The sequence below is a fragment of the Corythoichthys intestinalis genome, chromosome 12, assembly GCF_030265065.1.
Source record: "Corythoichthys intestinalis isolate RoL2023-P3 chromosome 12, ASM3026506v1, whole genome shotgun sequence".
Classification (NCBI taxonomy): Eukaryota; Metazoa; Chordata; class Actinopteri; order Syngnathiformes; family Syngnathidae; genus Corythoichthys; species Corythoichthys intestinalis.
The window spans coordinates 19,976,237-20,002,684 of record NC_080406.1 but is presented as its reverse complement, the minus strand read 5'-3'; the positions used below and the strand labels follow the sequence as shown (position 1 = coordinate 20,002,684).

Below are 26,448 nucleotides of genomic sequence, written 5' to 3'. Positions count from 1 at the left end.
GGGCCTGTGGTCCAGTCAAGCTTGAAACAACACTGTTACATTGTCAGGAGGAGGGTATCAAACACTGGCAAAAGTACATTGAAATGCAACAGGACCTCCCATTCTGCACTGCAGATGTTAATTCTGGCAAGGCAATGGTCAGCCAGTAAGCTTGCTTGTTTTGTGACTGAAGCAGCTTCAAAAAGGCTGCCACAGAAATACAGGCAGGAAAGAAAAAGGTTTATTCAAAAAGTGGGCCAACAACACCAAGGTCACCAAACGCTCCCAGATTGACGACATCATCAGAAAGACCGCAAACCCCTCCCTTGAGTAGGCGGTGCGAATCCAAATTAGTTCCAAAAGGCCTCATGATGACAGCAAAATAAGTGAACACATCCTGCAGTTCTTCAATATCACATTTGTACACACAGATCTAGTAGCTCAAGGCTTTCCAAGAAAACAGAAGACAACACCAATGTCACAAGATAAAACTGACAGTGGCGCCTAAACAAACTGCCGTTTGGTCACCGTGACTTTAAAATATATGCCGAACACATAAATGTCAACAACTTCTTGACAGGCCAAAACAAAACACCCACCCTGAGGAGAGACTTTAGCCCGAATCATTTGGCCGCTCAGTGCACAGCTGCCATCTTGTAGCCTGTACAGATCTCAACAATGATAAATGCGCTAGCACTCGAGACTGGGGCTCCTCTGTTGTCCAAGCTGCAAAAAAAAAAAAAAAAACACTCGCCCACCTCATAAAAAAAAACTAACCAGACTTTTCCAACATATGCGCCTTTTAGTGGTCAGCCTACCACTTAAAGTTTTAATGCAAAGTGTAATACACTGTCATTAGTAGAAAAGGAATTTTTGGGAGGTGTCTAGTAGCCAAATCCCCTAATACTATATTTTGTGGGAACAAATACAGCAATTTCTTTGGAGGCGGTATGTTGTTGAAAAGTCAAGTTCGAAGCAATGCTTTGGGAGTTCAATTGCTAAGAAGGAGTTTCATTCCAAAGCTCATAACTCAAATTACTTGTATTTTAAATGTCGATGAGGCAGAATGCTAGGCAAATGTTATGGCGGCATATCAGTGCTGTGGTGGTTCCCATTGGGGGAGTAAATTATTCATTTTAAGATGTTACAATATCAGTTATTTGTAAAATAGTACGATGTAGTGGTATGAAAAAGTATCTGAACCTTCTGGAATTTCTCACATTTCTGCATAAAATCACCATCAAATGTGATGTGATCTTTGTCAAAATCACACAGATAAATAAACTGCCTGCTTTAACTAAAACCACTCACCCATTTATAGGTTGTCATACTTTAATGAGGATAGCATGCAAACAATGACAGAAGGGTGGAAAATAAGTAAGTGAATCCTCTGCCTAAGGAGACATAAGGAGCAACTGAAATAAATTTTTACCAAACAATTCAAGTCAGGTGTCAAAGTCCAGACTTGAACCCCCATTGAAATGCTGTGGCATGACCTAAAGACAGGGATTCATGCCAGACATCCCAGGAATCTGACTGAGCTACAGCAGTTTTGAGAAGAATGGGCCAAGATTAGTCCTGATCGATGTACCAACTTGATCTGCAGCTACAATCAGTGTCTGGTTGAAGCCATTGCTGCCAAAAAGAGGGGTGGGGGGGGACACGGCACGAAATATTAAATGTGATGGTTCTCTTATTTTCCCTCTTTTGTCATTGTTTGCACACTATCCTCATTAAAATATTAAAACCTATACTAGTAAATGTTTGGGTGATTTTAGTTAAAGCAGACACTTTTTTCATCTGTGTGATTTTGAAAAAGATCAGATCACATTTGATGGTTATTTTATTTGATTTTTTGTTTAAATTCAAGGGCCTTAGATTAATACGATACTATGTACACATTTAACTAAGGGTGTGACAAAATATCGAAATGGTGATATATTGTGATACTTTGCATCCTAAAAGGTTATCAATACGCTCATGCAAAGAATCGTTTTAAAAAGGTATCAATGTTTTAAAATAAAACTAGGAACCTCTGAAAACCCCAACTCTCCATCCACCTCTCAGCAATAATGGTAAGTACATAATGATATTTTTTATTTTCCATTCATTTTACTTTAAACTATTTTAAAGTAAATTTAGACTTTGACGATGAAGTGACTTACGAAGAAATTCGAGTTACGTAGGAATCTAGGAACTCACTCCTTACTCCAGAACTCCCTGTATATCGAACAAGCTCAATATATTGTTACATCTCTAGGACCCACTAAACATTACCTATCTTGAAAAGTGTGAGATGCTCCCCACATGGTGTCAACTGGAAATACAACTGGCTAACGACAGCACCAACATATTCATAGTTAGTGTAGGTGTTCAATGTATTTCTTCTTGTTGTTCTTACTTCTGTCCCCCCATAAGTCCTTCCTGTTTGCTGCTTTCTACTAATAAACGAGGCATGTGATGTGCCGGTATCAGATTCTGACGGTATGATAACCTTAAGCCAAAATATCACAGTTTTACGGTATTGCAATTACAGCTCTAAAATGTGTTACTTTGAGATAACTGGGTTTAAAAAACAACAACAAAAAAACTTTTTTTCATTGAACAGGATTTGTATTTTTCAAAACATTGCAACATGCAAATTGGTAAGTATAATGCTAAGTTAAATTTTAAACAATAACAATAATTAAATAATATTCTAAATGAAATTAAAATGAATGCAGTCCTTTAGGTGAGCCTAAACCCACAGCTCAACTTTATTACCATCAGAACAAAAATAATGGAATTATTTTCCATGTACAAAATAATTGAATTATTTTCCACGTACATACTTTTTATTCTATTTGTAATTGTGTGTGCACTCCATGGGGCAGCTTTGAATCTCATGACACTTTGTATAATAACTATAAAGGCGTTCTATTCTATTTTAAAAAGCATGTGTGTATGACACTTATCATGTTTACATTATACACACTCTTTCTCAACAGACTGTAGCCAGAGAGACAAAAAACGCCGCGTTTGACCACCGCTAGACACACTAAACACGCTGGAGTCAACTCTTGTAGCTGGTGGGAAACGTACATGACAGTGTTTACTGACCTTTAATTTTGTATAAATGCAAAATCATATTTGGAGGTATTGCCTCCTCGGCAGCCACCCTCTGCAAACATGTAGGTTGGCACTCCTCCAAGTCGCGCTGTCTGTAACTTTTCGGTAGCCGAAGTATTCCCATTCCCGTGATTTTGTTTTCTTCGAGAAGGGAAAAAGTTCAGGATTTTCACCTCCTTTAGCCATCGTGTAGAACAGCTGACTCACTGACACAGAACAACAACCGGTGGCTTAAAAATAGCTAATACCTTAGGGACGGTATGATGGAAATTATTCGCGGTTTTGAAACCGTGACGATTTCATACCATGGTATACCTTGAAACTGGTAATCGGCATAAGTCTAAATGGGAGTATGTCATACTCCCGGGTGATACATGAAAATGTTCAGGACAAATCGGACACTCAAGATTCTCATTCTCCGAGTCAAGCAGCTAAAGAGGACAGGTTTAAAAGGGAAAAAAAAGGTGAAATGATCATCTTTCAAAATTTCCTGTCTTTTACTCGCTACTCTCATTTTTCACACTTGATACAGTACTAAGGGGCTGTTTACATGGTGACTCTCCGAGAATACGAAAAATTTCAAATTTGCATTTGCGTCTCGAACAACGAAAAATTTCAAATTTGCATGTGCCTCTCGAACAATGTCGCAATTCTGCATGAAAACAATGTAGTATTCATGCCAGGCCCTAGGGGGCAGTGCAGATTTACAGGGCGACAGAGAATGATGCACTTTGACCCCACCAAGCTCCCTCAGCCCGGAAAAAAATATGCCCGCCCACTCGAAGCAATGACATTTTTCTTTTGTTCAAAAAGGCTCAAAATGGAAACATTCAACATATTTAATTTAAAAATCTTAATAAAACAGTAAATTAAAGCCGATATTCCGCCATATTTGCTGTTTTTAATGTTTAGTAGCACCGCTGCACATGCCCAATATGACATGTACGAGTGCTGACGTTATCGGTGCGGATTCGCGCCGCGGAAGCCTTTAATATGCATGCCGAGCAAGCCCCCCTCAATCCCCCACAATCGGATTCTTCCACCTTGGAGGCAGGATTCAGAATTTTTCGTCTTCGCCGACACCATATGCACGCGAGGCCACTCCACAACACAGTCATTGCGTCTTCGTGTCGCAGAGTCGCCATGTAAACTGCTCCTAAAAGACCCTTAAATTACTCGTTTTTTTGGTTTTTTTTTTTTTTTAATATAAGAAGGAGTTTGAGAATACAGCATAATGTAAGCCGGAACAAAGTATTTCTTACTGACTGTTGGCACATATTAATCTCAGTATCAGGCATACTCAGTAGTCTGCCACCCAAGCAGTGGAGCGAGAAGCAAACAGCCTCCAACTGACCTAAGAAGAACAATACAGAGAGAGGCCCAGCACACAGCCAAAGAGACCTGTTCTTACATAATCCACTGAGCCGCTGCCAGTCAGACAAGATGCCTTCGGGCTGCGCTCTGGAGATGTCAGTGGCACATTATCGCCTTGCATCCCCCCTCAAGGGAGATCACAGGACTGGCATTTCATTTCATGGCTAATTGTTGACGGGCTTCCTGCAGGTCCAAACACATGTACCCCACCATCCACAGGCGGGTGGGGTGGCCTCTCCAAGGATGCCGGGTCTGGGTCCGGTGCCAGGCTCTGTGTTGGATTCCGAGCAAAATAAAGAAGGGCACTGTTCGCTCGCATTGCTGCACGGGTTCTGATGGCTGTTTACCCTATGCCGCTAAGACAATAGCCATTGTACTGATTTTTTAATGAAGAAGAGTCAACATAGAAAAACAAGCAGGGATATTTAAGTCAATTCCTGGTTATTGCACCCCAAAAGCTGCACAAATCGCTACCAATGGCAGCCAGCGAGCTAAACTTATTTCAAAAGAGCCTCGACTTGATAAACTGTCAAGAAATTGACATTTTTTTCAATAACAGACAAAATTGAAAGCAGCTAGACACTCAAACTTGGGAGGTCAGAGAGGAAATTGGTGTCCACGGGGGCATGGCTAAGTGTCACATTTTTGTGAAAACTCAACGTGGAATGCCAGCATACACTCTGTAATTGTCCGAATACTTCTGGTCCAAAGTATGAGTCAACCATTGAAACCAAAGCAGCGAAGGAAAAACTGAAAAATAGCTCAGTCGTGAAACACGCCTTTAAGATCAACTAGTCGTGTCAAAGGAGTCAGTTAATGATGTAGTAGTGCAACTACAAAAACAGATGAAACTAAAGTCCCCATATAGTGCGTCAACATTTAACCACTATAAACATCTACACCCCCGCATCACACGAGGCACTGCAGCAATAAACTGGCTGAGGGTTCATTTGATACTAGTACTCCAATGTGGTTGTAAGCCACTCCCATTTTGACTGGCGTCTCTTCACACTCTCATCAAGCCACAATCGAGAACTTGAGGGACCAAACCACCAATTTGAGATTTGTTTATAAAATCAGATTCTGGTTGAAGGCCAGACCTGATCACCAAGTAAACAAACTGAACATGAAGGGGCGTAATCGTGCCTCAGATACCAACAGTCTTGTAAGACCTTACCTTCCTATTGCCAATGGTTAACCCTTAAAGTAATGACAGTACAAAAAAAATCTTAAATAACATTATTATTGGAATTAAAATCATATTTTGGGACAATTCAACTATATACAACAATTTGTCAGAGCGCAGATGACTAGAAATTCATCTTAAAATCTGCCGTTTAGCTCCTCCTGTCATTATAGCGATCTGACGCCTCCATCTTGGTGATAACGTCAGAGAATGAGCGTTTTCAGCTAATTTAGCATCGAGTCCAATTGAGGATGAAGTGTTTTTCAGCGATTCTGGTTCAAGTGTGGATTTTTCGAACGATATTGTCGATCCCAAGGAAGTCTATGACATACAGTTATATATGTTTGAGTCGTATTTGGAGGAGGAGGAAGAGTGAAAATGAGAAAAAGGCAGGGCTGTTGACTAGAGCAGACTGCAAAATGTCATCATTGTTTTCATCTGTCTACTCCAAAATTTTTGCAGGATATTTTTGTATCTAAGTATTTTTCCCCCGATTGCTATATAAATTGTACGGTCATGACAAATAAGTCTTGTGCTAAATGGAATATGAAATATTAAAAATGCATTTATTCAGTACGACAGGGCTAAATCACTCCATAATGTTCAAAACTGCCCACTTCCTAAACCTTCCGAACGGTATTTTATGCCACCGGAGTTAGTCTGGATCTTGCCATTTCCCTGCCGCGGCCTCGGAGACAGAGGAAAGAGCGCAAACAAAAGAGGAGGCGTGAGAGCTAGGCTACATGCTAACCTGAATTGAGCAGCTCTTCCAAGTCTCGTCTTCGCCTTTTGAACATGAAAAATCACACAAAACTACTCCGATTCATGTCACACATGGTGGCCGGAGATGTTGCCTACACCGATTGGCCAACCTCTGACGGCGAGCAACTTTCAGCAGACTATTACAACTCGTCATTCCGTTGCTGCGGCCCGATCAAGCAGTCCTGCGGAATCCCAGAGCAATGTCAGCCAGTGTCAGGCGGGCGTTTGTCGCCGAGGACGCAGCAGGGGAATGACGGACAAACTGGCCAACATCGGGCGGCTTGTCACATGCCACAGTCGCCAGCCAAGGAATGAAAGCAGGCCCTGCTTCACTGACAGATGGCAAGCATTGTCACCCAGGAAATACAAGCCATCTTCTCATGAAAATGTGTGCGATGATCCCAGTATTTGACACAATATAAAACACGTAGTTTACTCACTTCCTCGTCCTTCCAAGGGTCCCATGATTGTCGGACTTGTTTTGCCCATTCTTCCGGTGAACAGGATCTTCTGGAAACCCAAAAAGGCTCACACCACTCTGCCTGGTGTAGCAACAAAAGCCTGCAGCACATTGGGCTGGTATGACATGAAAAATAAATGACTTATTCCGCAAAATCAGCTGAATCCGCAGTCCTTCTGCATAGTATAGTATGTCTGTATTGTGAAGATGATCTCATTCTCTGACGTCACATCCGCCTTCTTCCTCAATGCTAGACTCTGACCAGAAGTCAATCATTTTCATGGCGCGGGATTCAAAAAGTTGAATAAATATATCGATAACTTCCACACACATCTAAGCAGTCCATGTCATTCAGGAACATAAAATACCGCATGTAATATGAAGTAAACTGCTTTCTGGTGTCATCTCCACTTCAATTTTCCACATTTATATGGAATTTACCCTTCCTTTAAACATTGACTATTTGGGTTTAAATTACAGCCCACAACAAAACCAAGGACACTTGATAGTGAGCAGGCATCTCTTATCATTGCATGGAAGATCAACACCTGACTTTTGGAATTTGTGAAATGGAAAACTTCAAAGGGAGTTTTGTTCTACCAACGAAACTGCTACTTTTGTGACGCTGAATTCATGTGAAGGACTTTGTGTGACCACCTGTTCAACAATTTGAGACTAGAAACTCACATGATGTCACTCTGTATTCAGAACAAAATAAAGTTACAACAAATACACGTAAATTACAACAAATACATGTGCATACACTCAGGGTCAACAATGAAATGCTCAAAACAGCAACACCAGAGAATTATCTAAAGGCAAGACACATTTTCAATGCTAACTCTCCACTTTACAAAGTGTTTAAAATCATCCGCTGCAATTGAAAGTCAGGGCGATACGATACGATTTGCGATACAAGGGTCACAATAACGATGACCTTATGATATGGCGATACAACAATTATCGATACACTGGTCAGGAAATCATTCTAGGATATTCTACAAAACAATAAATAAACTGGAAAACACTGCTTTTCTCATCCTTCTGCTGTGAATTGGAAGATAGCCGATCAACATTGAATAAATCATCCATCAAAATCATCAGTATGGCTGACATCGAAATTTTCGACATCAAGTGACGTTGAAACAACATTGTTCTATGGTATGTCAGGCGATGGTTGGGTTAACATTGTTTTATAGTTGATTTACTAATGTAGACAAATAGTTGATTTATTATTGACCGGGAAATATCATTGAAAAGTCATTGAATTATGGATGAGCGGGCGTTTTGGTCGAAAACATAATATTGATTCAGCGTTGTTCTAATATTATTAATAATTGAAATGACGTAACGTTTTGTAAGGATTTCAACGTTGAAACAACATTAATTGAGGGTGTAAAAGTGACGTTGATTCAACGATATAAGATCGACAGCGGAATGTTGATCCAACATCTATTCTTTTCAATGTCAGTCTGCTATCTGGGATGTGTTTATTACCAATAGGTGTCCAATCTATTTGAACTGGGAGGGTGGCAGCAGCGAATAAACACACAGGACGTCTATGTTCATCAAGGCAGACAATGAGTTAATTTTGGGGCATTTCACGTCATTTCCTATGGATATTCAATTTCTTCCTTTTCCGTTTGGGGCATTTACAGGTCATTTCCTGTTGATTTTGGGTTATTGACAGGTCACTCCTGTTGATTTTGGGTTAATGACTCAAGAATGTCCCAAATGATTCAGAAGTGACTCAAAATCAACAGGAGGTAACCATAAATGCCCTAAAATAAACAGGAAGTGACCTGTAAATGCCCACAAGACTAGCTGTCAATGCACTGGTTTTAGTGCTATTGACTGCTCTAGACGTCCAAACCAGTCAAAATTAATCTAGTGCCGTAAATGGCAGCTAACGTAGACAATAGTGTAATGGAAGATTTGGTAGCAACTTGTTGGTTCCTTTTTTTTGAACAGTGATGCCTTTTTAAAATGCTACATCCATTTTTGGTGGGAGCATATCAATAACCTTTTGGGCTCCAAAGTATTGCAATATATCACCTTTTCAATATATTGTCACACAGAAATGAATGTCTAATTCATTTCATCTGCGTGACTGACATGGTAATGCTCGCCTATTCATTTCTTCTGTAGGGGTGAGACCAAATATCGAAATGGTGATGTATCGTGATACTTTGTATTCCAAAACGTTATCCTGGCAAGAATCATTACATCCTTTTACCAAATAAATTTAGAAAACTGGAAACTAGAGCATTCGCAACCAGTCTTTCCGATTTTGGAGGCATTTTCTGGTCACTTTCTGTTCATCTGTTCATTAACAGGTCACTTCCTCTTCATTCCCCTGTTACTTCCTCTTCTGTAACCAAAAATCAACTGGAAGCGACCCATAAATACCTCAAAATCAACACGAAGTCAGCTAGAAATGTCCCAAAATCAAAAGGAAGTGACTGAAAATCAACAGTAAATCACCTGATTTGCCCCAAAATTAAACTCATTACCGTATTGGTCGAATATAAGACGGCCCTGATTATAAGACTCTTTTTCAAGACTCAAGTTTGAAAAAAGACTTTATGAACACCAAATTATTTTTTATACAGTAAATAATTACTGTACATCCGGAACAAATGATTATAACAATATATTTGAGAGAAAAAGCATGTTATTTTGCCTCATTCAAATCTTAATATCTGAACATTTAAATATGTAAACTAAAGTGCAATCACATTCGTAAATGAATGGCTTCTGGTTTTTGAAATGTAAATAAACCAATCTATTGTGATAAAACAACAAAATTGCAATAACTTCATTAACTATCAAAGTGAAGTCTAACTGTAACTGTAGTCTTGAAACACATCTGAATAAGGAAAACATTGCAATAAAATAATGCAAACTGGTTAAACTAAAAAGACTAGCTGAGATCTCTCATGACAGAACATCGCTTCAATGATATCTGGCGCCATCTAGCGTCGAGAATGGGGAGAGTAGCTGAGATTTGTCATGACGGAACATCGCTTCAATGATATCTGGCGCCATCTAGCATCGTGAATGGGTATAATGTCTAGACCGCGAGTATAAGACGACCCCCTCTTTTTCAGTGTTATTTCAATGCAAAAAAACACCGTCTTATATTCGGGCCAATACGGTACTTGCCAGTGACCGCCATAGACGTCCAATTCGTTTGAAGTGGGAAGGAAGGGACCCTCCTAGTTCAAATGAATTGGACGTCTTCTAGTGATGTACTCAATGTCGAGCAGAAGGATAAAAAGAGCTTGTTTTTCTGTTATCGATAATTGTTGCATCACTATATTGTGAGATCATCGTTATCGTGAGCCTTGTATCGCAAATCGTATCGTATCGTGAGGTACCCAGAGGTTCCAACCACTATTCTTCTGTGGGAGGGGGGGTTCTACAAAAGAAGCAGGTTGTACAATCAAGGTTGATACCGCGGTAGTGTTTTATCAGAGTGCCAGCACTGACTCATATTAAATATAACAAAAAACACTGTGTCCTTGATAAGCAACAGCAATCGTTGCAGAAGCCAATGCTTGAATGAATTACCTCCGCTTCAATCCCAGGGCTTTCCTTCCGTGAAACGGGGATTAGCTGTTTATCGAACCTATTAGGCAGGCAAACAAGTCTCTTTCAATTCCAGAAAGTTTTAGAAGACAAACCTAGCATGGAATTACTGGAGCGGTAAATTGATTTAAAATCTACACTTAACCTGTCGCAATATGCAGTAAGTCAAAGTATCGTGCGGTAAATAAAAATGAGGGCGGTAATTTTTAAGGCTGCGATTTATCGCCGCGTGCGTGGGTATGCACTCAGCACACGTGTGTGTTGATTGCATTTGAGACTAGGGCTGCAGCTAATGATTATTTTAGTAGTTGATTAATCGATGAACTAGTTACATAAAACAAACATTAAAAAAAAATACTTCAGCCTCAAACGGTATAAAAAAAGAAATAAGGATCTATGTACAACAAAAGAACAATTGGCTTACATAGCAAAAGCAAAATGCTATAAAATGCTAACTTTTTTTTTTTTTTTACAATGCTCTTAACAAATGGTTCAGACACATAATCCCTCAAAAACTGGCTAAATATACATCTAAACTAATTACGAATGCATTAAAAAAAAAATTAGCTGAAACAAAACCTAGCTTATGTTGGTCTTAACAGCTGGATTTGGCCATGTAAAATGAGGCAGACTAGAGGGCAGTGTATCCACCCAAATCAATAAAATGCAAACACTTTCAAAAATAAACCATTACAACGCCACTTTAATTAAACGAATACTCGAAGCAGCAAAATTTAATTTGAATCTTTTTTTCTAATCGAATACTTGAGCTAATGGATTAATCGTTACAGCACTATTTGAGACACATCCATATTAAACAATGTAAAAACGTTAGCATTGCTACACATAGGCTAATGGAAAAATGACAAGGTACTAACCACTTTAGCCTGCTATAAAACATTGCTAGACTTCTCTACAATACAAAATTGCGGTATGAAAACTCACTGGAATTGGAATTGTATTTGCAAACGATGCAAACAAAAGAAAAAATTTTTGAAAGCACACGCATGACGAAAAGCGAAGTGCGCTTGTTTTTTTTTTTTTTACTGAGTGTAAAGCTTACGGTTGGGTGCTTAGCGAACGTACTTCCAGTGGACATTTCAAAACAAAAGCACATCATGTTCAGATTTCTGGAGAAGGTTGGGTATAGTTTGAATTTTAACGGTTCTGGTTCCGATTCCACGTTTCTTAAATTCTGGATTTTTTTTTTCAATTATACCGTATTTTTCGGACTACAAGTCGCACCTGAGTATAAGTCGCACCAGCCATAAAATGCCCAACAAAGAGAAAAAAAACATATATAAATCGCACCGGAGTATAAGTCGCATTTTTGGGGGAAATTTACTTGATAAAATCCAACACATAGAACAGATATATCATCTTGAAAGGCAATTTAATATAAAAATACAATAGAGAACAACATGCTGAATAAATGTACAGTGTACAGTGCATGAACAACGAAATGAGAATATACTGTCCTTACCAGGACGCTACGGTTCGGTCCCGGCTACACAGCGAACTCCCAAATGACGATGCTGGACGTCCGTATAATGTGCTGAATCAATTTGGTGCTTGATACCAAACAGGTTCGCATCAACGTAAAGAAATGATAATTAGGTGCTCTTAGAGCAATGACATTAAACGGTTAGCATGCGTTCGCTAGCATTAGCAAATCGTTCAAACAACCACACAACTGGCTCTAAGTGTCCGATCGCGAGTGGAAAACACACAACAACAACAGAAAAGATGATACACACAGGCTTTGCCTCTGTAGAGATATTTTGAAAGCATAAACAATGAACGTAGGTTCGCAGCCGTGTCTCTCTCTCGCTAACTCACCCACTCACTCACACCTACGTAGCTGTCCGTCTTCTTCTGGCGTGTGAGTGCTCTTTTTCACGTAAACAAGTGCGAGTGCGCCCCCACGTGGGCGTGAAAGCGCCACAAACTAAAAGCATGCATTTCAATATAAAAAAAGTCAATAATACAACTGAACACACATTGCAAAAGGCTGAACGCGAACGTGGCCATAGCTATTGAGTTATTCAGATAACTATAGCATAAAGAACATGCTAAAAAGTGTCACTCCAAAACACCACAATAACATGTGAAATGATAACATAATGTGTTAATAATTTCACACATAAGTCGCTCCTGAGTATAAGTCGCACCCCCAGCCAAAATATGAAGAAAAAAAACGCGACGTATAGTCCAAAAAATACGGTATGTACTTTTAATCAACTTTGCTATGAATTTCTCACAGGGCTATTTTTAACTTGTATAGAAATATCAGTCTTTGAACTTGAATATGATGAAGTTTCTTTCCACAGGAGTGCACTTTCACAAAAATGTTTATTTTTCAAAAGCTCACAGAGAAAACATTTACACATTTCTTTTACACATATTCTTTTGCCTATGTTTTCGAGTGTCTTATGCTGCAGGCATTTATTGTATTGCATCGTCTGTTTTAGGTGGTATTTCTACAAGTTAGTTAAGGCCTGACATCTTAGTTCTGTCCCTTGATCTTAAGTTGACTACTTTTTAAGTTTGATTTTCTGAACTGATATATTTTTCATCCGTCCACAAGATCTCACTATTGTAACTCCGGACCCTACAGTTTTTCTTTGGTTTTGCTATGTGCGCTTGGCTTCCCCTAGTGGTGACTTCATCAGGCAAAAAGAACAGTACTTTAGTTGGAAAATAATCCTTGAGGTGTACAGAGGCAACACACCTCCTCTGCACTACACATCGTTAGGAACCCTTGATAAAACAAAATCTGTACGTTTATACATTTTAACAGAGGGTCGGACATCATTCGGTGTGTTGATTCTTTTACTTTGCTTCTTCTTCATGGTGTTCGGCAGCTATTTTTTCCCGTTGGCGGTCAGGGCACCGAAACATGGAATCGAAATAAAAAAATTCAAACGGTTCCAGGAGAACCGGAGTGGTAGTCCCGGATCCCATCGATGCTCGATGCCCAACCATAGTAATCTCCCATATTTCAGATTCTACACTTTTAAAATGGCACCGAATGACATGAAAAATCTGATTGATAATGATAATATGATGCAATAAATGATAATAATTTGGCTTCAAATTTGTTAACATGTGCACTTTCCATGACAAATTGACGGTTGTTTTGGATCAAACTTTTGGCACTTTTGATGGGCTCTATTTGGCAGACAACAAAATGCCATTGGGTTTCTCACCTATTTCGTATTATGCACCTAACAAGCTTTAAAATAACTCGTTAGGCATTGTGTGATTTTTAATATAGTTTGTGTTTTATTTAAGAATAAAAATGTATTGCATTTGAATTAAAGATGTCTCGATCGGGTCCGATCACGTCATTTTCAAAGTATCGGAATCGGCAAAAAAATATCGGCCATGCCTTTTTTTAATATGTATATATATGTTTTTTAATTAAATCATTTTCTAATTGTATATAACGCTACAAACATAATATGTTACACTCATCCAGAGTCTTTAGTTTAGGCTTAAGGTAGGGTTATCAAATTTATCCCGATAACAGCGGTATTTTTTTTTTTAAATGTATCACGTTAAAATATTTAACGCAATTAATGCATGCGCTGCACGACCCACTTACGCATTGTCGCGCTCAATCTGTAATGGCACCGTTTTACCTATATAGAGAGATAAAAGGCGGCGTAAAATGAGTACAATGATTTTTGGCAGCCTTTGAAGCCTTTTTTTAATTAATTGGCTAAAGCCTTACAATCCCTCTCCCTATGATTAGGAATATCATGGGAAGCAATGTGGGGAAGCAAGGTAGCAATTGATCTTTTTCTTAACACCTTATGTTATTTCCCAACGCAAAGAAGATATATCAATTGGTAGCACTGCGCACAGTCATGGTTCCACTTCCCATCATGCATTTGGGCATGGTTACAGTATCATTTACTGAAAGCTCAACAAATACACTAGATTGCAATATTTAGTCACAATATACAAAGTCACAAGCCTTTCTATCCGTGGATCCCTCTCACAGAAAGAATGTTAATAATGTAAATGCCATCTTGAGGATTTATTGTCAAAATAAACAAATACAGTACTTATGTACTGTATGTTGAATGTATATATTCGTCCGAGTTTTATTCATTTTTTTCTTAATGCATTGCCAAAATGTATATGATCGGGAAAAATTATCGGGATTGATTGGGATTGAATCGGGAGCAAAAAAAAGCAATCGGATCGGGAAATATCGGGATCGTCAGATACTCAAACTAAAACAATCGGGATCGGATCGGAAGCAAAAAAAACATGATCGGAACAACCCTAATTTGAATAGGTGATTTATTAGGATGTATTGTCACTGCATTCGTGTTTGAATTGTTTTTTTAAAAATTGACAATAATATCGCATATCGGCAATAATTTATGAGACAATATATCACCTACTAAAATTTGTTATCGCGACAGGCCTAATCTAAACAGTAGCCTCACATGTGACTTGACACTAAACTGCTGTATACAGTTATTGTGGGATACTTCCGGATTGATTAAATCAGAGAATGATGAAGTCAGGGAAGACCATCTTCTAGAATAAGAAAAAGCAATGGTATAGTCAGATCGAGCATAGTCCACCATGATAAGTGAGGACGATAGGGTGTGACTTTCACGTGTAAAAAGAAACTAAATAAATTTAGATCCAAAGATGATTTAATCCAGATAGGACTAATCATTACAAGTCTTTAGAGCAACGTTTGTCATCGCGGCTCTGATGAATGAGTGGCCGATTTCAAGTCATGGTGATAAGCAGGCATTGTCATTACAAAGGCAATCGAGGTAAGGCACACATGACTGGAGTTTAAATGACTGTAAGACTTAAATCCTGTGATTAGGGTGCTAAATTCTTCTAATGCTGGAAGGCTTCCACGCCGTCAAGAGCAGAAGCATCGCATTGGCACCAAGGATGAAGGAAGGGCATGTCTTCATGCTGTGCCCTGAAAACTGTAATTTTGGACGTTCATTTAAATGACAAGGGAACGTGAACAGCTGCTTGAGTGGTTGTTTTTGAAAACGAGTGTCAAGGCTGGGCAATAAAAGTCTGGGAAAACTGAGGTCACATGGATTATAAATTGGGTGTGTGCTTGTGATTGTGACTTACAACCATAACAACAATGGAGGACAGCAGTGTTGTTGTTTTTGTGTGTGCATGTGTTTTACTGCATGGCCTCTGAGTTTGACCAAAATGAGTTTGACAGCCCTGCTTTATGTGAAGTTTAACACATTACTAGTGTCCACTTCTATACAAAACTATGGAACATTGATAAGCCATTTGGTTTTGTGCTACACCGAAAACATCTGGATTTGAAACTGAGATTGATATTAGACAAAGTTTCACCAGGTTAGCTTTATTTACACAAGAAGTTTTGTTTAAATCACTCATTTTTTAGATGAGCATAAGTATTAGATCACATTGATCACTCAACACTAGGGTTGGGTATCGAGCATCGATAGGATCCGGGACTAACACTCTGGTTCTCCCGGAACAGTTCGAATTATTTTTATTTCGATTCCAAGTTTCGATGCCCTGACCGCCAACTGGAAAGAACTACCGAACACCACGAAGGAGAAGCCACATAAAGACTATCTCTGTTATGAACAAATTAAAATGAAGTGGCTAATTTAGCTTAGCACAAAAACGTGTTGTTTCTCTTAACATAAACAGTGTTGTCACAGATTACTTGAAAAAGTAATTGAATTACTGATTACGCCTCGCAAAAGTAATCTGTTACTTTACTGATTACTTCATTATCAAAGTAACTAAGTTACTTTAAAAGTAATCTATCAGTTACTTTTTACCCATTTTTCTTCCTTTGCCGCCTCAACATAACACAACATGACAACAGAAAAATGTCATCACATGTATTTGACTTTCCGATGATTGAATTTAAAGGGGTATGTCAGAATTTTGCGCTAGCTTAGCCACTCTGGAGCCCTGAAACTAACAAATATATCTGACAAACTGCTTGGAATTTGTTGAAATCAACTCCACCGACCAATTAAACCCCGCTAACTCTAAGATTAAGCCTAATGTCAAAACTTCTGAATTTTGGGTTATGGTTAACAGCATATCAGTGCCAATGTAAAACAATGCAAACTGACAGCACAAAATTACAAAGGCGGTGGCGGGCGCGGATGCGCGTGCATAACCCGGAACTCCTCTCAACGCACACGCGATCAATTTGGCCACAAAACGTGGCGGCAACTAAGCACTTTACACTCAATCGGACTTACAACACATCCCACAGATGCTAAACGAACACATCACCTCACAGCATAAATGTGCAACACGCATATGAAGTAAACAAAGCTTGCCAATACAACACATCCCACAGATGCTAAACGAACACATCACCTCACGGCATAAATGTGCAACACGCATATGAAGTAAACAAAGCTTGCCAACTTGGAGCGATGACTGCCCGTCATTGCTACGGCAAAGCTACGAAACGGCCGCGCATTTAGGGGGTCCAACCTTTTGCTGATACCCTCCAGAATGAAGGAAAAATACTCACCTTCATTCATGGATATCCACAGATCAACATTCCCTCCAACGTCTCAACACTCGGCTCGAATGTCCACCCGCCTGGCCCACACCTTCAGTCCCACAACACATGTGATGTGGGACCAAAACAGGAAATAGCTAAGAGGTTGTCATGGTAACATGTACCGGGAACCTTTTATTCTAGCATTTTCTACTCAAAATGCTCTACGTACATGACTACAATATTCTTCATTCTACATACGTTATGAGGCAATGAAAAAATAGTAACGCAGAGACACTAAGGAAACTAACTGTAATCAGATTACTGGTGTAGAAAAATGAACGTGTTAGATTATTCGTTACTGAAAAAAGTAATCAGATTATAGTAGAGCTGAAACGAGTACTCGAGCAACTCGAGTAACTCGAGTTTAAAAACTGATCCGAGTAATTTTATTCACCTCGAGTAATCGTTTATTTTGACAGCTCTAAGCATCACGTTTTGCTAGGACTACTTTTAATGCGGGACAACGCGCTGTCACGTGCGGAGAGGAAGAAGGGGAAAAAAAAAAACAACCTTACCGCAGCCGACAGCCGCCACAAACGACGCCGACGTTGCTAAATACTAGCCCGCACGATGCTACATTGGTAACAGGCAGTGTCTGGCGCGTCTCATAGAGATCACATGTATGTTGAACTAGATGCACAATGACAGACTCGGCCGCGTCTGGGCAGCGTTTGTAAACTGCCGCCATCTTAAAGCAGTACAGCGCTAAGCGCTAATAAGGAGCGCTAATAAAGAGCGCTAAGCGCTAATAAATAAGATTAACGTTACTGTCGCTACTAGCTCACGGAACGTTAGCCCTGCGGAGGGCTAGGTTTCAATTAATTATGACCACTGTCGATGCGTGGCTAACGTGTCTTACTACAGGCTTTAACATAACATAGCATTGTGGAGTGATGAGAGTGTAAAATAAAAACTTAATCATGCTAACTATCAATTTTAGCTCAGTAGTCATTGCTGGATAAAACACCAAGTACCACTGGTCCCTAATGTGCTCCAATACAGCCTGTATCATACATTTATTTTGAACACTGCAAAAACTCAGGACTTACAGTTTAGACTAACTTAAAACTTAACTAGAACTTAAAAATGGCTTGACACAAAGACAAATTCAATTGAAACACGTGGGGAAAAAATCCTAACTTTTAAGTGATGTGTGTTATCAAGCGTAACGGCATTTTTAGGTAAGATATATATATATATATATATTAATAAGATCTAAAAGTTTTTTGAGTGAAAGCAGTTAGTCTTTTTTTTTTTTTTGCAATTGTTGGCTGTTTTCAACAATATACAACGAAAATAAAGACATTGATTGACTGAAAATGGTTCAAGATTAGATGAAATGTCTTGTTTTCTCATGTATATGTATAATTGCTCTTCACCTAAAAATATATTTGTTTTATCCGATTACTCGATTAATCGATAGAATTTTCAGTCGATTACTCGATTACTAAAATATTCGATAGCTGCAGCCCTAGATTATAGTAACGCGTTACTGACAACACTGAACATAAATGACAACAAAGTAACAGAATAAACACACCGAAGTGATAACAGACCCTTTGTTAAAAAGTGCAAACTAAAGGATTTTGTTTTATCAAGGCTTCCCAACGATGTGTAGTGCAGAGGAGGTGTGTTGCGTCTGTACACTTCAAGGATTCTTTTCCAACTAAAGTAGTGTTCTTTTGCCTCCTGCTTTCAGTAAGTCACCACTAGGGGAAGCCAAGTGCATATAGCAAAACCAAAGAAAAACTGTAGAGTCCGGAGTTACAATAGTGACATCTTGTGGACGGATGAACAATACAGTGGTACCTCGACATCCGATCGCTTTGACACACGATCTTTTCGACAACCGACGTAAAATTTGACTCGCCATTTGTTTCTACATCCGACGACATGCTCGAAATACGACGATCTGTGACAGCGGCGCAGTTCTTTTTTTTCCCACTGGACGGACTCACGGAAGATTTTTTTGTGAGAGCAATCAACATGGGTTCCAATAATGTTAGTGCAGGTGGTGAAAAAAAGGAAAAAAGTGATGCTTACCATTGAAATGAAGTTGGAAATAATAGCGTCGTGTGCGCATCGGTGAACTGGCTCGACAATATGGCCGTAGAATGTCTACTCTCAACGGTCCTCCTCCGACCTCCGTTCGCCAGTCGTTATAAGTTAAGGTGACAATTATTATTGTGGTAACATGGCCAAAGAAATCGCCAGCTTTGTCAGGTCTCTAGTTATTTATTCCATCAACTTTTGCAACGCCTACTGTCCCCCGCAGCTGAACATGTAAAGTGAAAGTGAAAATAGTCCTCCCTCCCTAACTTTGCACTTCAACCACGCGGTGCATTCAGGTACAGCAAAAAAAACGTCCGCTAGATTAGAACGCTATTCGTTACATTATTACGGGAATTATTATTATTATTACTATCATTATATTACTATTCCGATTTTTATTTATAATTTATTTGTTTTGCTATGTGTAATTGACATTTGTAATAGTCCCAGAAATATTTATTAAGGATTTAGTGTAGGTTTTTGGGCTGTGGAACGGAGCTGTGACAATCCTGCTCGACATACAACCATTTCGACTTACAAAGGTCCTGGAACCAATTAACTTCATATGTAGAGGTACCACTGTATATCAGTTTAGAAAGAAATTAAACTTAAAAAGTAGTCAACTTAAAATCAAGGGACAGAACACTGCCCGCCTGTCAGATGTCAGTCCTTAACTTATAGAATACCACCTAAAACAAACAATGCAATACAATAAATGCCTGCGGCATAAGACACTCCAAAACATAGGCAAAAGAATATGTGAAAATGTTTTCTCCGTGAGCTTTTGAAAAATAAGAATCTTTGTGAAAGTGCACTCCTGTGGAAAGAAACTTCATATTCAAGTTCAAAGACTGATATTTTTATTCGGGCTGTCAAAATTGTCACGTTAACAGGCGGTAATTAATTTTTTAAATTAATCACGTTAAAATATTTGACGCATTTAACGTACATGCCCTGCTCAAACAGATTAAAATGACAGCACAGTGTCATATCCACTTGTTACTTGTGTTTTTTGGTGTTTTGTCGCCCTCTGCTGTCGCTTGGGTGCGACTGATTTAATGGGTTTCAGCACCATGAGACTTGTGTAATTATTGAAATCAACAATGGCAAGCTACTAGTTTATTATTTGTTTGAAAATATTACCAATTTTATTAAAACGAAAACATTAAGGGGCTTTAATATAAAATTTCCATAACTTGTACTAACATTTATCTTTTAAGAACTACAAGTCTTTCTATCCATGGATCGCTTTAACAGAATGTTAATAATGTTAATGCCGTCTTGTTTATTGTTATAATAAACAAATACAGTACTTATGTACAGTATGTTGAATGTATATATCCGTCTTGTGTCATCTTTCCATTCCAACAATAATTTACAGAAAAATATGGCATATTTTATAGATGGTTTGAATTGCGATTAATTACGATTAATTTTTAAGCTGTGATTAACTCGATTAAAATTTTTAATCGTTTGACAGCCCTAATTTTTATGCAAATTAAAAACAGCCCTTTATGAAATTAATAGCAAAGTGAATTGAAAGTGTATATATTTTTAAAAAATAATCAAGAAATTAATATAAACTATGCAATTTTTTTGACCCCGCCTATTAAAAGAATCGGAATGGAAAATAGTTTGGAACCGGAACCATTCAAATTCAAACAATGTCCAACCCATGTCCAACCCTACTCAACACTAAATAGAGCTGAGTTGCTCAGTTAAAGGGTTGAGTTTGCCTTTGAAAACTTTAAAATGTGTCAAAGGTTGAAACAAGCATTTGTGGAAAGGCTTTACTATGATGTAGTCATGCATTTTTTTTTGAATAACAGAAAACCATGGGGTGGTAACTGTGAACAAGCTTTGTTATCATGCAGTATTATCGCTTTATGAAAAAGAGTTTTGAAAACCAGACAACTTTCACAACACAAAGAATAAAATCTTTTTGTTTCAAAACAAACATATGAAAGGTTAGTTACAACACTAATCAGTAAGATTTCCTGAGGCAATCATCAGTCTCTCCCAAACAGTAAGGAGAAATCTAACCTGATCATCTAATATGTTCATCGACCTACTAACTTGACAACACAGCAATAGACGGGGAACATTATGACCCCCGTCTCAGTTTCTTTTAATTTTATTTTTTTTTATGATCGCACCAGCCTTAAGAAGTCGCCGTCCTGAGCCAAGTTCCGTCTCTCACTGTGCCGCTAATGTTTATGAGCGTACAATGAGCAGGCGACAATCACGTTTGACCCACATTACTGAACTACTGCTCAAATTTCACCCCAGCTGCTCGATTGTGCTCTTCTGGGGCCTTTATCGGCTTACAATTAATAATATCGCCAACTATGGCGTATAAACGGAAATACTACCTACAAAGTCATCAAAGTTCAAAGACAAGCTCTGGTTTGAGATTGTCCGAAAGATATAGTAGTAACCTAATTCAACTTTTAATATTGGGTTTGCTTAGTCAATTTAAGATTTCTGTGCTATTAAAGGTTGAAACTGATTGTATGAAAGCAGAGGCGGGTAGTAATGCGTTACATGTACTTTTTGGATGAATACTTTTACTTTGAGTAATATTATTTTGAAGTAACGCTACTTTTACTTGAGTACAATTTTGGCTACTCTACCGACCTCTGCTCGCCAACGTAGCCTAATTCAACTTTTAATACAGGGTTTGCTTAGTCAATTTAAGAATTCTGTGCCATTACACATGGCAACTGATTGTATAAGAGTGTACTACTTTGTAAACTAAAGCAGTAGACAATTAGGGCTGCTTTGAATAATGTTCCTCTTTTCAAATCAAAGACACCAAAATGTTACGATATCTGTATAAGATTAAAAAAATTCCACACAAAAAATAAATAAATAAATAAACCCTCAATATTCATAATCTGTTACCAAGTTGTGTAAACAAGTGTTTAATGAGTCTCCCTAGTCACTGCTGTAAAATGTCCAAGTTAAAGTTAGAAATGACACTGTAGTTAAGCTAACAGACAGGCTATTCAGCTACTCGTATTGCTTATTCTACGACCTACCTCTTTTACAACAAATTTTAATTTAAATTGGGTAATTTAAGGGGTGTTTGTCTACCCCATTTTAAAAAACACAGCACAACATCAACTAGGCCTCCACAATACATCGCCATCTCAATGTGTGCAATAGCCCCATCGCGAGACGTGCAATTGTTTTGATTTTTTTTTTTTTTTTTTTATGTAAACTTTTGTTTTTCTTCATAAAAGCAGCAGTTGTGCAGAGACAAGCCTTCAAGGATCACTTTTATAAACACCAATCTTTATTATCCACAGATAAACCCCCATAGCCTGGATTAATCTGTATTTTATGAATACTACGGTTGTCCCGATCATGTTTTTGCACCCTAGTCCAAGTCACCTGATTTTGAGAGTCTGCTGATACTCAGTCCCAATCCGATCCCTAAGAAAATGTTTTTTTTTGTTTTGACGCTTATGCAATGAATGAGTTGTCACAGCGCACTTCAGACTGTGTATGAAGCTTAACGATGATTAACACATTAGTGCCTTTGATCGTAGAGCTATCGAGGTGTCTCTGGCCAGATCAAAGCTACAAACTGTCAATCATCGTTAACTTTAAATACCAAACGCCAGCTGCACTGGTTATCAATAAAAACAGTTTGGTGGCACTGCTTAGTAAGTAGGGGTGTGACAATTTAGCGCAAGCTAAAGCATTATTTGAACAACTCGAGGAAGACGATAGGCCAGATTTGTTGTTTTTTTTCTGCTGAGTCAGCGAGTGAGAAGTGACAAGTGCGCAAACAGCGGAAGAGTGTCCTGTTGAATTATCAAATATACTACTATAACAATTCAGTCTCATTTTTTTCCCTGTTGAATGTTTCTCCTAAAAAATTGAATAAATATTATCAGGCATCAAAACGGTTCATTGAGAATGTTTGGTTGTCAATGGGACCTCAATATTACAAATTTTGACAAAAAAATTGGGGATTTTTTGGTCTTTTTGGGTTCGAAATGTTGATTATAATTGGTCAGTGAAGAAAACAACAGTTTGGACTTAAAGATTATGGTGTCCTTAAAAAGGGACCTGACCAGGCTATTGTGAAAAATGTTTTTCTTTGAAACATAAAGGCAACATCAAAGGCTTGCAAATTTGGACAAAATAGGCCCAGGTGTTAAAGGGTTAAAACGCTAAAAATTAAACATTTTGTTTTATACAACTATTATACCAGTGTATTAAATTGTGACGAAACTTCAACCAAGGTAAATTTTGGGGATTTCAAGGACAGTATGAAAAAAAAAACAACAACATATGTTTACTGAACTCGTACATGAAGATCAATACTTGTCATGTATTGTACAGTGTTTATTACGAAATGACAGATGGTCAAAGCAACTTAAAAATGAGTGGGAAAAGACAATCTCAAAACCTACAAAACTGCTCTTTGAAGTATTGCCTTGCGTATAATGTTGGGCTGCATCTAACGATTATTGTCATAATCAATTAATCGGATAGATGTCACTACACGGTTTACCTTGAAGTTGTTGTAACAATGAAGCCAAAATGGATGACTATTTCCTTTATAAAAAATAATATTTCATTACAGCTTACAGACTTAACGGTAGTCTACATTTGTATCACTTTTCAAAGACTATCTCAAAACCTAAAAAACTGCTCTTTGAAGTGGCGCCTTGTGTATAATGTTTATTTTCATAGTCGATTAATCGGATAAATGTCACTTTTTCAATTACCTTCACAATTTACCTTGAAGTTGTTTTAGGCATGTTGTAAGTAACAATGAAGCCAAAATGGATGACTATTTCCTTAAAAAAAAAAATTTTTTTTTAATTACAGCTACCTGACTTAACTGTAGTCTATCTACTTCTGTATCGATTATCAAATTCGTTGGCATCTAAATTATTAAACGATCGCTAGTTTAGCCACTAAAGTGTCCGAAAATTGGCAAAAATGTGAATTCTTTTCCAAAATAAAAGCAGATTTTTGTTCACGTCCTACTTTGACTTAACACAATATAATGAAGAAATCTGATCATATTTAGAAATTAGAAGTAATATGTATGGTATATTTCAAGAATTAAGACAAGTTTAAGGTGAAGACGGTCCTAAACGATTTATTGGTTATCAAAATAATTGTAGTTTGCTCATTGATTAGTTGTCTATTAATCGTTGCACCTCTAGTATAATGTGAGCATAATCAAAGATTTAGTGACTTAATCGTTCAGTACAATTCTGTTGTTTTTTAAATTTCAACAACAATACCTGTAGAGCAAAGAGTTTATGGATTTGGTGAGAGAAGTTTGGGAACTGCTGTCAAAGTACTCAAAGGGTATTCAAAGCTGTGAACATTTTTTTTTTTATCATCATAGGAAATGTTACCCCAAAGTAGGGGTTAGGGGTAGTTTTGGGTCCTGAATTGGCTTTTGATTCACTTTTGCGTACTTTATTGTTAGTTTTTTTGTACATTTTATAGTGATATTACTCTAATACCTATTATATAACACTATGTTTGAAGCTGAAAATGATTAGGAAAGCTTGAAATCAGGAGTACCATGACACATGGAACTTTTAAGTTGGTCTCCCACCAGGTTGGTGTAACAACAAAAGATCAGGCGTGTGGTGCTGCCAGAGGTCCAACCCATAAACTCGCACAGCTGTCTCCGAACGAACAAAGAGTTAAGCACACATTTTCAAACTTTTTTTTTTTTAACTCACCAAAACGATGGCGAATCTTTCCTCCAGTTCCCCCGGATCCGGCATAGGTAGTTTGAGGGGCATGTTGTGGCCCCTGAGGTCCGTGTGCTGGTCCATGCTCCCTGCGTTCCCCATGTTGAATTAGATCGATCAGTTGCTGTTCAGTTCAACCTACAAATAAAAATGATCCACGCGTCGTTTCGAATGGGGGAAAAAAAGCTTCTAATCCCTTCCCGTGCTCACTTCTTCAACATATGTGAGAAGTGAGGAGAGGGGCAGCGGAGCGCGGTGAGCCCCTGGTGAGGACGCATTTTCCCGGCAGCACAATGCGGACGACAGGCGGGTGGCGGCGGAGGTGCTAGTCGGAGGAGAGACCTGGAAACTTCTCTTGCTGTTATCCGAATTTCGCCCAATTTCGACCGCGCTTCCAGTCGGCGAGGATGACGAGGGGCATGATTCACGCTTTGCACTTACTTTCCACGTCGCGGAGTAGTCCCTACGAGGAGGTGATGTGCGTGTATGTGTGTGTGCTCATTAACTAATCCCTCCTCTACTGAGAAGATAGTCAAGGAGGAGGAGGAGGAGGGGGTTCGAACTCAAACACACACACACGGTCACCCTGCGACTTTACACACGCTCGTCCCGCCCCACAATGACTCTTTTCAACCTCCTTCTCCTTCTTTTCCTACGAGGCGTAGCTCCCCTAAAGCCGTAGCCAAGGAGATGACATGGAGTTGTTTCTATTGCATTGTGGTACTTTGAGTCCGAGAAAACACTTAACGTTTGAAGTTCCCTTTTAACGTTTTGAGTTGTAGTTCAAATACTAAAATACGTACAGTCCTAAATTCCGTTGATGAAGCGCGTCCTTACTTTATATCGTCGTCATAAAGAAGGTCAGGTACTTGTTGCTGTGCTATTGCGTAGCCTTTAGTGTTTGTGCTCCAAGGCCACGCCCATATATACACATGGGGCAAGTGACTTTTTAGTAATTAATAAAACTTTTATAAAACATTAAAAAATACATTTATATGAATTTTTAGGCTCATAGGCTTGCTGCTAGGCAGGATTCATGGAGCACAACATTTTTTACCTCATCTCATAGACTAATATAAAAAGAGCATTTTTCTAACCACATCATCTGGCTTTGAAATTGTTTCTTAATACATATTCAAAGGTGTTTTTATTTGTACTTTGATCTCTTTTCCGGTATCATGCTATATTTTTGTAATGGCAAATTAGGTCCTGACTACAAGGCAAGTTAGTGAGTTACAGCAACACTAGGTAACTTTTCAACCTTTAGAAACTATTTTCATAACATTTGTGATATGTCGACTGACAACTAGCGTTGTGTCAATGGCTTACCGCACGCATGCTATTTTTACGTGACGTCGCATCGTAAAGCAGAAGTAAAGCCGAAGTGGGACATTATAGACCCGCCCTCGCATAAAAACAACGTAATTTGTAGAGCTGGGAATCTTTGGGCACCTAACGATTCGATTACGATTCAGAGGCTCCGATTCGATTATAAAACGATTATTGATGCACCCCCCTCTTTTTCTTCTTTTTTTTTTTATAAAGTTTTGTACATTAGTTCCAAAATTGTTCAAAAATACTCTCGGGCTAAACCAAACTACTATTTCAGTATCAAGTTAACATA

The 26,448-nt window shown here is 38.5% G+C and overlaps 1 protein-coding gene across 7 annotated transcripts in view; it reads right to left on the bottom strand.

The window, feature by feature from the left end:
- The window catches only part of fmnl2a (formin-like 2a), a 168,025-nt gene extending 142,844 nt beyond the window's left edge, over positions 1 to 25,181 (bottom strand). For 6 of the 7 annotated variants that reach the window (XM_057852650.1, XM_057852654.1, XM_057852655.1 and 3 more), the window contains exon 1: positions 24,813 to 24,962. In XM_057852650.1, coding sequence (XP_057708633.1) covers positions 24,813 to 24,926 — 114 coding nt within the window. In that variant the 5' untranslated portion in view covers positions 24,927 to 24,962. Of the gene's footprint in view, positions 1 to 24,812; positions 24,963 to 25,034 lie in introns of those variants that run through there. The other variant, XM_057852649.1, reaches the window with a different exon arrangement.
- Positions 25,182 to 26,448: the final 1,267 nt, after the last annotated feature.